The 12,697-nt window shown below is 39.4% G+C and overlaps 1 protein-coding gene across 2 annotated transcripts in view; it reads left to right on the top strand.

Moving 5' to 3' along the window:
- The window catches only part of DSC2 (desmocollin 2), a 38,428-nt gene extending 26,088 nt beyond the window's left edge, over positions 1–12,340 (top strand). The window contains exons 12-17 of one of the 2 annotated variants that reach the window (XM_039254439.1): positions 2,568–2,795; positions 5,666–5,902; positions 6,282–6,406; positions 9,022–9,279; positions 9,921–9,966; positions 10,051–10,143. In XM_039254439.1, coding sequence (XP_039110370.1) covers positions 2,568–2,795; positions 5,666–5,902; positions 6,282–6,406; positions 9,022–9,279; positions 9,921–9,956 — 884 coding nt within the window. In that variant the 3' untranslated portion in view covers positions 9,957–9,966; positions 10,051–10,143. Of the gene's footprint in view, positions 1–2,567; positions 2,796–5,665; positions 5,903–6,281; positions 6,407–9,021; positions 9,280–9,920; positions 9,967–10,050 lie in introns of both variants that reach the window. The other variant, XM_039254438.1, reaches the window with a different exon arrangement.
- Positions 12,341–12,697: the final 357 nt, after the last annotated feature.

Genomic DNA, 12,697 nt, shown 5'->3' with positions numbered 1-12,697 from the left:
TGCTTTCAACTCGGTGTGTGGACTCAAATGGAAAAAAATATTCAAGACCTCCAGCAGTTCCAATTTTCAGAAAGAGCCAAATAACAGCACATAGCGTGAGAGCAAGACATTTTGAGAAGTGAAATTATTCTGCCCTAAGAAAAGTATACCATGTAGATAAAATATGCATCTTCCTGCTTCCTTTGTTTCCCTCCTCTTCTCCTTCTTTTTTTAGTTGTCCAAAATGAGAGGTAGTTGCATTGTTTCTTGGCATCTCATTTCTTCTCTCTTGGCATCTCGCTTCTTCTCTCCTGGTCCCCTTTTCTTCTTGCTGGTGCACATCCTTTACTAGTTCTCCCATATATGGTACGGTATAGGTGATAAACCCTGCTTGTTTTGTTCTGAAAACTCATTCTCATGCTTGATTTGATCATTTGACTTGGTTTAAAATTTTGAGTTAAGTCCTTCTTTCCCTCAACACTGTGCAGGTCATACTCCATTATCTTGTGTCATCTCTTGTTGCTGATGTTTATCCTACTATCAATCTCATTATTGTCCCTTTGTAGATCGTATGCCTAGATAACTTTTATAGTTTCTTAGGTTTCATTTTATAGCTTTAATACAACGTTTACAGTGTGAATTTATTTTTATTTATCTAGCACAGAAGATTGTGTTTTTCTTTAATTCTTGGATATTCTCAGCAATTAGGTATTTAAATACTGCTTCCCTGCCATCTATTTATTCTCTTCTTCTAAAATCCCTATGAGAAGAATGTTGCTGTTTTATTTCTACTGGAATTTAAGCTATTAATTTCATTGTTGTTTAAATAGTTGCCCTTTTGTATGTCTTTGAAGATACTAAACATACATGTTTCAAAGATGTCTTGCGTAGAGTGAATTAATCTTCTGCTGGATGATTTTGGTGGTTTTCCTTTTAGCATTAATCTTGCTCATTCTGGAATTTTAACTTGCAAGCTCTATCACGTGGGAAGTGTTCAGTTGGCTTTCTGTTGTTGGCTTCTCCCTCTCTCCTGCTTTACTCCATAACAGTCTTTTAGTTGCCCCCACCTTGTCCTTTGCTGTGCCCCATGTTTCAGAACCAGTTGTCCTGGCCCTTGATGACACTGCAGGTATCATAGGTCCTGTTGCCTGGGATGCGGTCGTGACTGCAGGGCTATGCCCTGTCTTCCAGCTCTCCTATAGGCTGGCCGCTTCACATAAGACATGGCCCCAGGTAGCAGGCAGCACAGGTCTGTTCCTCCTCTTTTCCACCCTTGATATCCACGGGCTCCTTATTAAATAGCAGAAAGAATAAGTGATTTAGAGATGGAAGTCCTGGATTTGTGTTCAGCCTCGGGCTTCACAACCGTGTTACTGGTTTGTGGCCTGGACCCATGCCCACTTCATCTTTAAATCCCATAGGTTTTCCAGTACAGTGCTTTGTACTAAGTGGTTATTCGGTTAAGTTTTTATTAAATATATATAGACAAATCAGGGGGGCCTGGGTGGCTCAGTCGGTTAAGCATCCGACTCTTGGTTTCTGCTCAGGTCATGATCTCATAGTTCATGGGTCCAAACCCCAAGTCAGACCTGATACTGAGAAACCTGCTTGGAATTCTCTCTCCATCTCTCTCTGCCCCTTCCCTGCTAATTCTCTCGTTCCCTGTCAAAACAAATAAACTTAAAAAAGTAAAATAAATATATAAACAGATTCACTCCTTAGGCTACAGCCACTCTGATTAGTTTGGTTTGCAAGTGATTTTCTGCTTCTGGAATTTTTCACCTTTCAAATGGTCCTATGTACTACTTTGTTCTAATCTTCCAAATCCACGTCTTCTACCTTTCAGTTCCCCTGCTCCAAAACCTTACCCACTTTCTAGGTGTTTAACTCCAGGCTCCTTAGGTTGGTTTTCAAGGACGCTTGGCTCTTCTCTGCAGTTTTGAACTCCAACCAATCTGCCTTCCCCTTCATTATGTCTAGAACACCGATGTGCATGCCCTACTTGCCCACCTTCCTGAATGTCCTTGAGCATTTAGATATACCAGAAATGCCCTTGTTCATCCTCCTCTTTTTTCCTTTTAAAAATCAGTCAAAACTAACCTCCGTAAAAGTTCCCATGTCTGTTTCAGCCATTTAGTGGATGGATGACAACTCTAAATAGCAGTTATTGTCTCTACAAGCCATCTGAAAGTGATATATATTTTTTTTTTAATATTTTTATTTATTTCTAGGAGAGAGAGAGACAGCGTGAGCAGGGGAGGGTCAGAGAGAGAGGGAGACACAGACTCAGAAACAGGCTCCAGGCTCTGAGCTGGCAGTCAGCACAGAGCCCGACGCTGGGCTCGAACCCACAAACCGTGAGATCATGACCTAAGCGAAAGTCGGACGCTCAACCGACTAAGCCACCCAGGCGCCCCAATGAAAGTGATATTTTTTTAACATTCCTTAAGGACACAGTCTATGACTGTGCTTGTCATTGATATGTTACAAGTGTCAAATTCACATTTAAAACTATTTTTTTCAATGTATAATTTCCTAGTTAAAACTCAGGACATTGAAGTGCTCTATTTTTATATCCAATTTTCTAGATGGGAGAACATGTACTGGGACACTGGGAATTATACTTGAAGACGTGAATGATAATGGCCCAGTTATAACAAAAAAGACAGTGGTCATCTGCAAAACCGTCATGTCATCTGCGACAATCGTTGCAGAAGATCCTGATGACCTTATAAATGGCCCACCCTTTGACTTCAGTTTGGAGAGTGTTCCCGATTCAGGCATTGAGAGAATGTGGAGACTGACAAGAATTAATGGTATGTATCACTAACCATGACTTTGTCTTTTTCAGCATCAAGATGTCTAAAATAATTTGTTTTTTCTTGATGCAACAGAAGAATAATTCACTGTGTGGGAACCACTGATAAAAGAAAGTTTCTCCATTTCGGTGTGGTGGGAAGTGGGACTCAAACTCAGGAACCATGAGACCATGACCTGAGCTGAAATCAAGAGTCAGTCGCTTAACCAACTAAGCTATCCAGATGCCCCACTGGCACCTGTTTCTCATCTCTCCTGTGCCCAGATTCTGTTAGGCACTGTTTGGGTCCTTGTGCCCCTCCCCCACACATACACTGCCTTAGACTGAGTCTATTGCAATCACTTCCTGACTTGTTTACCTCTCATCCATATAGGTTCTTCACTCACTAATGGTTTAATAGGTCATAAGGGAATCCCCATATGTTGCAGGTCTGTTCCCTGGGAAGTGGACTCGGAAACAAGACTTTCTCAGGCAGCATGTTAATAAGGAATTTGCTTGACATCAATAGATATGAAAGGAAGGAAAGCAGAATTGGGCAGAGAGAAGTCAAGCTGCAGCCCCAGTCAAAGGGCAGCCATGAGCTAATGGCCCAAGTTGAGGCTCCCTACTCTCTCATGGCTCGGTCAGTGGATTGGGTGCCTTGAAGGGTGTGACTTTTGACAGAATAGCACAGACATTGAAGAAGCTCATAGCCCCCAAACACCTGGGGCAATATGAGGACAATATGTCCCCGAGTGCAGGGAATCTGAATGCATCGTAGAGTCCACTCTGCTGTCCCTTGTCTGTGCACTACTTTTACCTCTGAACTTTTCTCATCTTTTGTTTTCTACTTGGATTTCTCCCCCAGCTTAGTTCCTAGTCTGTAATTCTGACTTTCCCCATGAGAGGATCTATAGTGATAAGAATGGCAACAAAGGAAGGGGCCCCTCTCCCTGCCGGCCGCCTCACTCTCTCCATCAGCTCTTCGCTCTGCGGTGCCCTCAGCATCTCCTGACTGTACTGCCGACAGGCCCTGATGGCCTGGCTGCCTCCCACTTCAGCTTTCACGGTTCAAGATCTGCTGTAAGCAGAGAGTGTTTGCCTTTACGATGCCCTTGAATAGTGTTCAGCCCCAAGCTTCCAATGAGTATTCCTCTATTTCTTTTATGACAAATTAAAAAGACAAAGGTTGTGAGCCAAGGAAAGGGGAACAGGAAGGGGGAAGGAAAACAAGGACACATAGAAGCTATGGCGACCAGTTAAGACTCCGTGTCCTGAATCCTGGTCTGTGGACAGAGCATTTTCAGTCTTTTCAATAACAGTGTTTTGGGGTGTGTGTGTGTGTGTGTGTGTGTGTGTACGGTTATCACTGCTCTTTCTCTGGAATCACTAACCTCTTTTTTAGATTTTGTTCTTTCTACTGATTTGGTGTCATAATATCATTTCTTTTAGATAATGTGGAATGAGGTGGTATTTTTTTTTTTTAATATTCCTATCCATACAGTAAAACAGTGGCAGGATTATGTTGGTCAAAGCTTTGTTACTTTAAAGTTTTACTCATCTGTGAAATAACCCAAAAGTCTGGGAAACACCAAATTAAGAACGTGTCCTAAACAGGCTTTGAAGTCAGATAGGCTGTGTTAAATGCTGGTTCCACTGTTTATTAGTGATATAAATATGACCATGCTATTTATTCTCTTTGGGGCTTAATTTACTCATATGTAAAAAGGGATTATTTGGGGGAACAAATAGGATAATGAATGCATCAGACCATGGCACATTATGCACTATCAATTTTGGTTTTGTTAATCTTTTTATTATTTCCTACACATAAACTTAGCAAGTTAACGATGTTTTCATTTCTTTGTTTTTGTTTTTTTTTAATCTTTATTTATTTTTGAGAGAGAGAGATAGTGGGAGAAGAGCAGAGAGAGAGAGGGAGATGGAGAATCCAATCCAGAGTGGGCTCCGTGATGACAGCAGAGAGCCCATCGAGAGGCTTGAACTCATAAGCCATGAGATCATGACCCAAGCTGAAGTTGGATGCTTAACTGACTGAGCCACCCAGGCGCCCACCATGCTTTCCTTTAAAATAGACTTACTCACTGATTACTTTACCCTAACATGGAAATTTGTATTTAGAGCTTGAAACACCTTAAAAAATCAATGGAATTGTCGCACTGGGAGGGATTATTCTTAGGCATGTGGTGTTTACATTCAGGATAATATTGTATCTTTGGATCTGTACTTAAGACTGAATTAGATCTTGACCTGGATATTTTCTACCCTTGAACTAAAAAAATACAGCCAAACTAAAAAATACACAGTTGGCCCCAGTGTCCTTTAGGACCATGAGATGTAGTAGCCTCAGAACCGCTCATGCCTGCTGGTATGTTCAAGGTCAGCCACGTTCTGAGTTGTCAGAATCAGTCTCTGACGGTAAGCCACAACTGTGTAATTTTGTTTGGCACAATATATGCAGAGAAAGTAAGGAGAAATGTCAAGAATTTCAGACTGTTACTCTACGATGAATCGTGTATAAATGAAAATTGCACTGTATGTTTCTATTAAAAACTTTTAAAGTGGTGATAAAGACCAAAGTCTTAACAAGCCTACTACTTGTGATTGGAAAAGGTTGTTTTTGGATAGAAAAATATGTTATTATAAGAGCCAGAAGATAATTCTATAAGAGGCAGCAGGGATAGAGTTTTCTATGCGGTATGTTTACCATCGCCGTAGATTAGAGCTCCTCAGTCCATTCCCATTCACAATCCCGTACCAGCGGTGCCTTCCCATCAGGAAGATCCATTTGTTGAGAATTATGGTGAATATTCTAACACTAGGAGACATTCATGGCATTTTATATCACTCGGTTCTCTTTTCTTTCAGATACGGCAGCTCGTCTTTCCTATCAGAACGACCCTCCATTTGGACCGTATCAAGTACCTATCAGAGTTAGAGACAGACATGGCCTGTCAGTCGTCACTCCATTAAAAGTTCTGTTATGTGACTGTGTTACTGAAAATGATTGCATGACTCGCTCAAACGCAAGGACTGGCAACGCAGACGTGAGGCTTGGAAAGTGGGCCATCCTTGCAATACTGTTGGGCATAGCGTTGCTCTTTTGTAAGTCCCTGCATGAACTCAAATAAGAGCCTCTGAAATAACTTTTAAGACTCATTCTTTGAATCAACGCTGCTGTCTGTGGCTAGCCATTTGGATATAGATTGTTCAATTTCAATTTAGCACAACATATTTAATTTGCATATTGAAAGTACGGTTCTAGTGTTCTGTCAGCATAGACCTAAAATTCAGTGCAGAAAGACAGGCTTTTTAGCATGTCTTCACGGCATCTCTGATCAGGGCGGACTTGCTTACTGCGTACTGGTTCTCCACAAGCCATCGTGCGTATGTTTTCGGGAAAGCTGTCTTCGTATTGGTCATCCTTAATTCATAACTTCACGTTGTTTTATGATAAGCTGAGGCAATTTCTCTCATCCTCCAGGCATCCTATTTACCTTAGTCTGTGGGGCCACCGGGACAGCTAAACAGCCCAAAGTGTTTCCTGATGATTTAGCCCAGCAGAACCTCATTGTGTCAAACACTGAAGCTCCTGGAGATGACAAAATGGTAAGTTGTCTGTCTTTTTAAAACAAATACAAAGGACAAACTGGCCTAGCCAACTAGAGTTCTCTTTCCGAGGAAAGTTCTTTTCCACTCAGGTAACCTAACAATATATACAATCCCATTGTTTCTTCTGGAAATAGATAAAATTACGTTGATTCTCATGGTGATATGTGATATGTCACTGTGGTCATATGGTGTTACTTAATACTGAAAATCCTTGGGGCGCCTGGGTGGCTCAGTGGGTTAAGCGTCTGACTTCGGCTCAGGTCATGATCTCATGATTCGTGGGTTCGAGCCCCATGTCAGGCTCTGTGCTGACAGCTAGCTCAGAGACTGGAGCCCGTCTCAGATTCCGTATCTCCTCTCTCTGACATCCCCTGCTCATGCTGTCTCTCTCTCTCAGAAAGAAAGAAAGAAACAAAAAAATACAGAAAGTCCTTTAGCATGTCATTATTATTCTTACTTGAAGTGTTTCACAATTTCGACTTTAGGTCCAGTCTTTTTTATATATTGAAACTACTGTGAAACTACTGTTTGCGCTGTAAAAATATTTTAATTATTCACAGATCATCAGCATAATTATTTTAAGTCTTTTTTTTTTTTTTTTTCCGGGCAACAGCAATAAAATGACTACAAGCTTTGATCAGTGTGGGAAGAACTTTAATGGAGTCTTTCTGATGCTAATATGGGTTAGAAAGAAGCCTGAGGTCAAATATATGAAACAGCAGTGCTAGCTAGTGACTACAGAGCTCCAACCTTGGTTCCTGGCCTAGTACGTGGAAGAGGAACATGTAAATTTTCTACAAAAAGCATAATGATGATAAGAACAGAAAAGATTTAGAAAACAAAAATGTGTAAAAATATAAAATAAAACTTAGAGTTTTCTAAAAATCAAACCATAGAAAACTAGTGGCCAGAGCAGCCACTCTCTGCTGATTTATTTTTATTTATTGAGATCGCAAGGATTTTACTTTTATTTATTTATTTACTTACTTACTTACTTACTTACTTACTTACTTACTTATTAGGGAGAGAGAATGCTCACTAGCGGGAAGGGTGGGAGGGGGTAGAGGGAGAGAATTTTGAGCAGGCTCCACGCTCAGCATGGAGCCTGACATGGGGGTCCATCTCATGACACTGAGATTATGACCTGAGCCAAAATCAAGAGTCAGAAGCTCAACTGACTGAGCCACTCAGGCGCCCCAAGATCGCAAGGAGTTATTATTATAGCCAAAATGTTTATGGCAACTTTATTTCTATATTTTTGTTCTGGTTGAGGGGACCTAGGTTAGACACTGAACAAAATTACCGATCAGGGCGCCTGGGTGACTCGGTCGGATAAGCATCTGATTTCGGCTCAGGTCGTGATCTCACTGTTTGTGGGTTCGAGCCGTATATCAGACTCTGTGCTGGCAGTGTGGAGCCTATTTCAGATCCTCTGTCTCCCTCTCCCTCTGCCTCTCCCCTACTCTCTTAAAAACATTTAAAAATTTTTAAAAATATATATCTGTCATAGACTCTGGGTCTGGAGTTCTCAGCAAGAGAGAATTACAGACACAGAATTAAAATGGGAGAGAGGCTAATGTCCTGGAGGAGACCAGGGCCCTAAGTACCGGTCCTTGCTCCGTTTTTATTAGGATCAGAAGGCTTCCAAGCATGATGGACATGTGCAAAGAGACAATGAACCGTGAACACTGACTTGTGTGTGAGAGAAAGGGGGTTTCGAAGATATGCAGTGTTTGTTAGAGGAGTTTGGGTCGATACAAAACAAAATCCTGGCGCGAGGCAGATGGTTATTTCCAGCATGCAGGAGGCGCTGAGTCAGTTTATCTTAGTTTGCCTAGGGGACAAAACAGCTAGGGCCTGCTACCTCAGGGTCAACAAGGCACCTTTCTTTTGCTAATTAGCTCCACTCCCAGCTACTCTGCCCCACTGCTCTCTAGCCTTGTTTATCTGTATACTATTTAGGCCCCTCCCTCCTGTGACGGCAGCTTTCTGCTATTGTACTAAACTGGGGGGCGCTTCCGCCCTGAACACCTAATCTTGTTACCTAATCTTGGATATGTTCATCCCGAGGCATCTTATTCCTATGTCTTTGCTCTATACTGGGGGCGCTTTACCTTGTTTACCTAATCTTGGATGCTTTCATCCTGTGGCTTTCTATTTCTTTATGCCTTGTTAATGCATCCAGGCAAGCTCAGGGAATTCCTAAACTTATTCCCCACACTCATCATTTCTGTTTCTGCTCTAGGCAGATGAAGGGAATGAATTTAAACCCAGCAGGGTAAATACACACCAGACATTAATACTGGAATCCTGATTTTGAGGCTTGAGATGTTGGAAAGATTTAACAAGTGATCAAGAAGGAATATACAGTAAGCTTTCTGATTTGTCTCAAGGTATAGACCGCCTGACAGTTGGCAATTTCCAGATGCATTGGACACGGCATGAAGTCCTGGGTTATAATAGTCAGGTTCTTAGGATTGCCAAGACGGAATTAGTTCCTGCCCTCGGAGACCTTACCTTCTAACACAAAACTTTACAGCATTATCTACATTTTGTGGTGGTGGTGGTTGCTCTTCTCTGTACTTCCCCAATGGAAATTGTTTCCGTTTCAGTGTTCCACAAATGGCTTCACAACCCATACTGTGGGCAGTTCTGCTCAAGGAATTTGTGGCACCATGGGATCCGGAGTGAAAAATGGAGGGCAGGAGACCATTGAAATGGTGAAAGGCGGACACCAGACCCTAGAATCGTGCCGGGGCTCTGGGCACCATCACACCCTGGATTCCTGCAGGGGAGGACACGTGGAGATAGACAATTGCAGATATTCCTACTCCGAGTGGCATAATTTCACCCAGCCCCGCCTTGGTGAAGTGAGTTTCCCTCAGTGTCCTAAGAATTTATATTAATTTCTTTTCAATGTTCCAAATTGTTAAAATTGAGTGGCTTCACCTTTATTTTCAATTAATTATTAATCTATTAATTGGAAAGTTGTTTTTCCTCATTTTTGATTCAATAATGCTCAGATATTAAGTGGATAATTACTTTTCCTCTCTTTTTGCTTGGCTTTTAGTTCTTACCGAAATAATGTTAGATGATGTTTGTTTATTTATTTACTTACTTACTGGACAGGAAATGTCTTATTTATTTGGTAGAAGAATAATTGAAAAGAATCTTTATCCCAGTTTATGTGCTTTTATTTTTACAATACAAAAATTATCTGTATGATGACATTCAAATTTTTTCCTGTGGGATAAATCATATCTTAGAAACCAAAAGTGTGCTACGAGGCCATTATAGCCTTATGGTCAGTAAGCCTATCTGGAAAGATCTGAGCCCCTCCCCCCTTCATTTGGGTTCAGTTTAATGGGTCCATTTCATTCCAGACATGATTTCATAATGTGAACCTTGGGATACTTGCTGCCACATATGTGACTTTTAGAAACATGCTATTATAGTGAATTTATAGAGTGATTTATGATATAGACCAATCATGTGCATTTTTTATATGTAGGAATCCATTAGAGGACACACTCTGGTTAAAAATTAAACAATGAAAGGTAAATCAAAGCAATTATTTTTATGTTAGTAAGTTTTGGTGTTTAAAATAATAATAATAAAATATATTGTTTCTCCCCTGGCAGAAGGTGCAACTGTGCGATCAAGATGCCAATCATCAGCACGCTCCAGACTATGTCCTTACGTATAACTACGAAGGAAAAGGCTCAGTGGCTGGCTCTATAGGTTGTTGCAGTGAGCGACAAGAAGAAGATGGGCTTGAGTTTCTGGATCATTTGGAACCCAAATTTAGGACACTAGCAGAAGCGTGTGTAAGGAGATGAGTGTGTTCTACCAAGTCTACAAAAGCCAGTGGCTTTATCTGTTCCCCACCTCCCCACTCTCCCCCACTTTTTAAAATACAAGCCAGGGTTTTTAAAAAATAGAAGATGCTATGTGTTGGGTTTTTCCCCTCTTTATGTTGATGGGATCTCTTTAGCCAAATGCGTATTTACAGAAAAATGCTGTAAATAAGTATACAAATTACCCAATTTTTACCTAGTTATTAATTAGTTGTTTTCCACCCAAGGAGATCTACTGGTAGAAAATTAAGGAAGTCCACATTATTGTTTACATTTGGGTATAATGTCGATAGCCAATGTATAGTGCAATAAAATGGAATTGGTTCAAGTATATGCCGTACACTACTTGAAATATAACCTAATAGAAAATTGTAGAGAACTTGCTTTAGCATTATATTCGTTGACATAATTAATTGTTTGTGTGGTGCTTAAAAACTGTTGCTCTCCTGAACATTATGAAGTGTGTATATTGCATTCTTGATAATGTTTTATTTTCATAGCATTACCTTTCTCAAAGTAAAGGGGGAGTACCAACCAGGCGTTGACTGTTAATACAATTCCATTTCGGTGGACTTTAGTCTCTAGGTTGTATTTTATATAAAATCCTGAACTGCATCTAAATTTCTCTATTACTAACTTTGTCAGGAAAATTTAAGTTTAAAAACTGCTTTGAGAATGTGTTTGTACTTCTGCAAGGCTTTGGTCTTTGGCGTCTCTCTCTCTCTTTCTTTCTCTCTGTGTCTCTCTTTCTCTCTCTACTTCCTTCTATCTCTCTTTCTCTTTATTTTTTAAATTTCTACTTGGGCTGGAAAATCTAAATATTTTAAAAAGCCATCTCTCTTCTCTTATAAAGCGAGTTATTATGTTTTTGTTTTATGTAAGTGTATTATTCTCTGTTTTTCTTGAAATTAATGTCATGTTGACATTATTGTTTCAAGTATCTTGGTTATTGCTTCATTATTTCCTCAACAAAGGAACTTGAATTTTGCCATTAAAACTGTACAAATATGTCATGCTTTTATTAGGTACAACATTCTGCATTAACAAAAGGGTATTTAAAATTGGAATGTAGGTATTTGGTATATAATAGCATGTTTACAGTTCATATCGTTAAGGCAAGGACATAGTTTATAAATGAAAATAGTGAGGGATTTTAAAATAAGCTTTGAAGAACAGGGATCATGAAAGCTCTCCAGGAATAAGCATTTTATAACTTTTTAGATAAAATGCTTGTTATATCTATCTGTTTGAGAAGGTTTTTTTCCCAATATTTTAAGATTACAGGTTTTAACAAATGTAGAATGGGCTGAACTATTTATATTTTGAAACAATAAGACAAAATTAAACTGAATAGCCAACAAAATTCCAGGCCAGGTTTCACAGCTGATTTCAGTCAGTGAATTTTCTATGTATTTTAACCACATGGACATTTTAAATGTATTTCTGATATCTATAATTATAATATGCCCTATGTTAAATTCAGAAGGTTGGCCTATAACAATTATTTCTAAAGATTAACATTGGTAATTATTCCATATTCAATTTATCTTTTCAATAGTTTTCTTATTGTTCAGTCAAAAATACTATTTCTTAAACTTTAAATAAATCATGTACACAATGTTGTATATTACTGGTTATGATAAAGAAACTCAGGTAATTTTAAAATATTATTGTGTGAGTTCATTAATCATGTGTCTGATAGGAGCCCGTAAGATTGTATTTGTCTTACTTTGAGAAGTGAGCGTCTTCTTTAGAATTGTGTTTTACATTTTTTAAAGAATTTTAGAGTTTGATGTGGAGAGATCATTGGTCCACTGTTATCATGTATACGTAATTTTGCTATTCTAAAGGTTGTGATGCTGTGGGATATTGGTTAAGTTGCATAGTTTCTCTGTGTCTGTTTTTTTTTTAATTTCATCATAAAACAGGGGATAATAATATAACTCTTTTCCTAGGGTGGCTGTAAGACATTTGAATAAAAAATGGTTTTTAAGCATGAAACTCATACAGAGTGGTCCACCTAAAAGGCACTCCTGTAATACTAAGTGACTTAAAATATATCACATGTACAACCTCATTTCATATTAACAGAAATTCATTAAGAAAATAGAAAAATCAAAAGCTTGTTTTGCTTTATTTTTCTTTAGAATGTTTGCCAATTGAGAATATGTCTCTTCATATTTACCTGATGCCTGTGTCTTCTATATCCAGTGGTTTAGCACATATATTGCAAAGATTTCTGAAACATCTGCAAAGAATTACCTAATTTTTTTAAGTTTTTAAACTTATTTTGAGAGAGAGAGAGAGAGTGTGTGTGTGTGCACACAAGCGGGGGAGGGACAGCAAGAAGGAAAGAGAGAATCCCAAGCAGGCTCCACCCTGTCAGCGCAGAGCCTGACTCTGGGCTCAAACTCATGATCTGTGCAGTCAT

The sequence above is a fragment of the Hyaena hyaena genome, unplaced genomic scaffold (assembly GCF_003009895.1).
Source record: "Hyaena hyaena isolate Hyena2069 unplaced genomic scaffold, ASM300989v1 scaffold_490, whole genome shotgun sequence".
In the NCBI taxonomy this organism is placed as follows: domain Eukaryota; kingdom Metazoa; phylum Chordata; class Mammalia; order Carnivora; family Hyaenidae; genus Hyaena; species Hyaena hyaena.
Note: the sequence above shows the minus strand (reverse complement) of the source record. Positions and strands in the feature narration are given on the sequence as shown.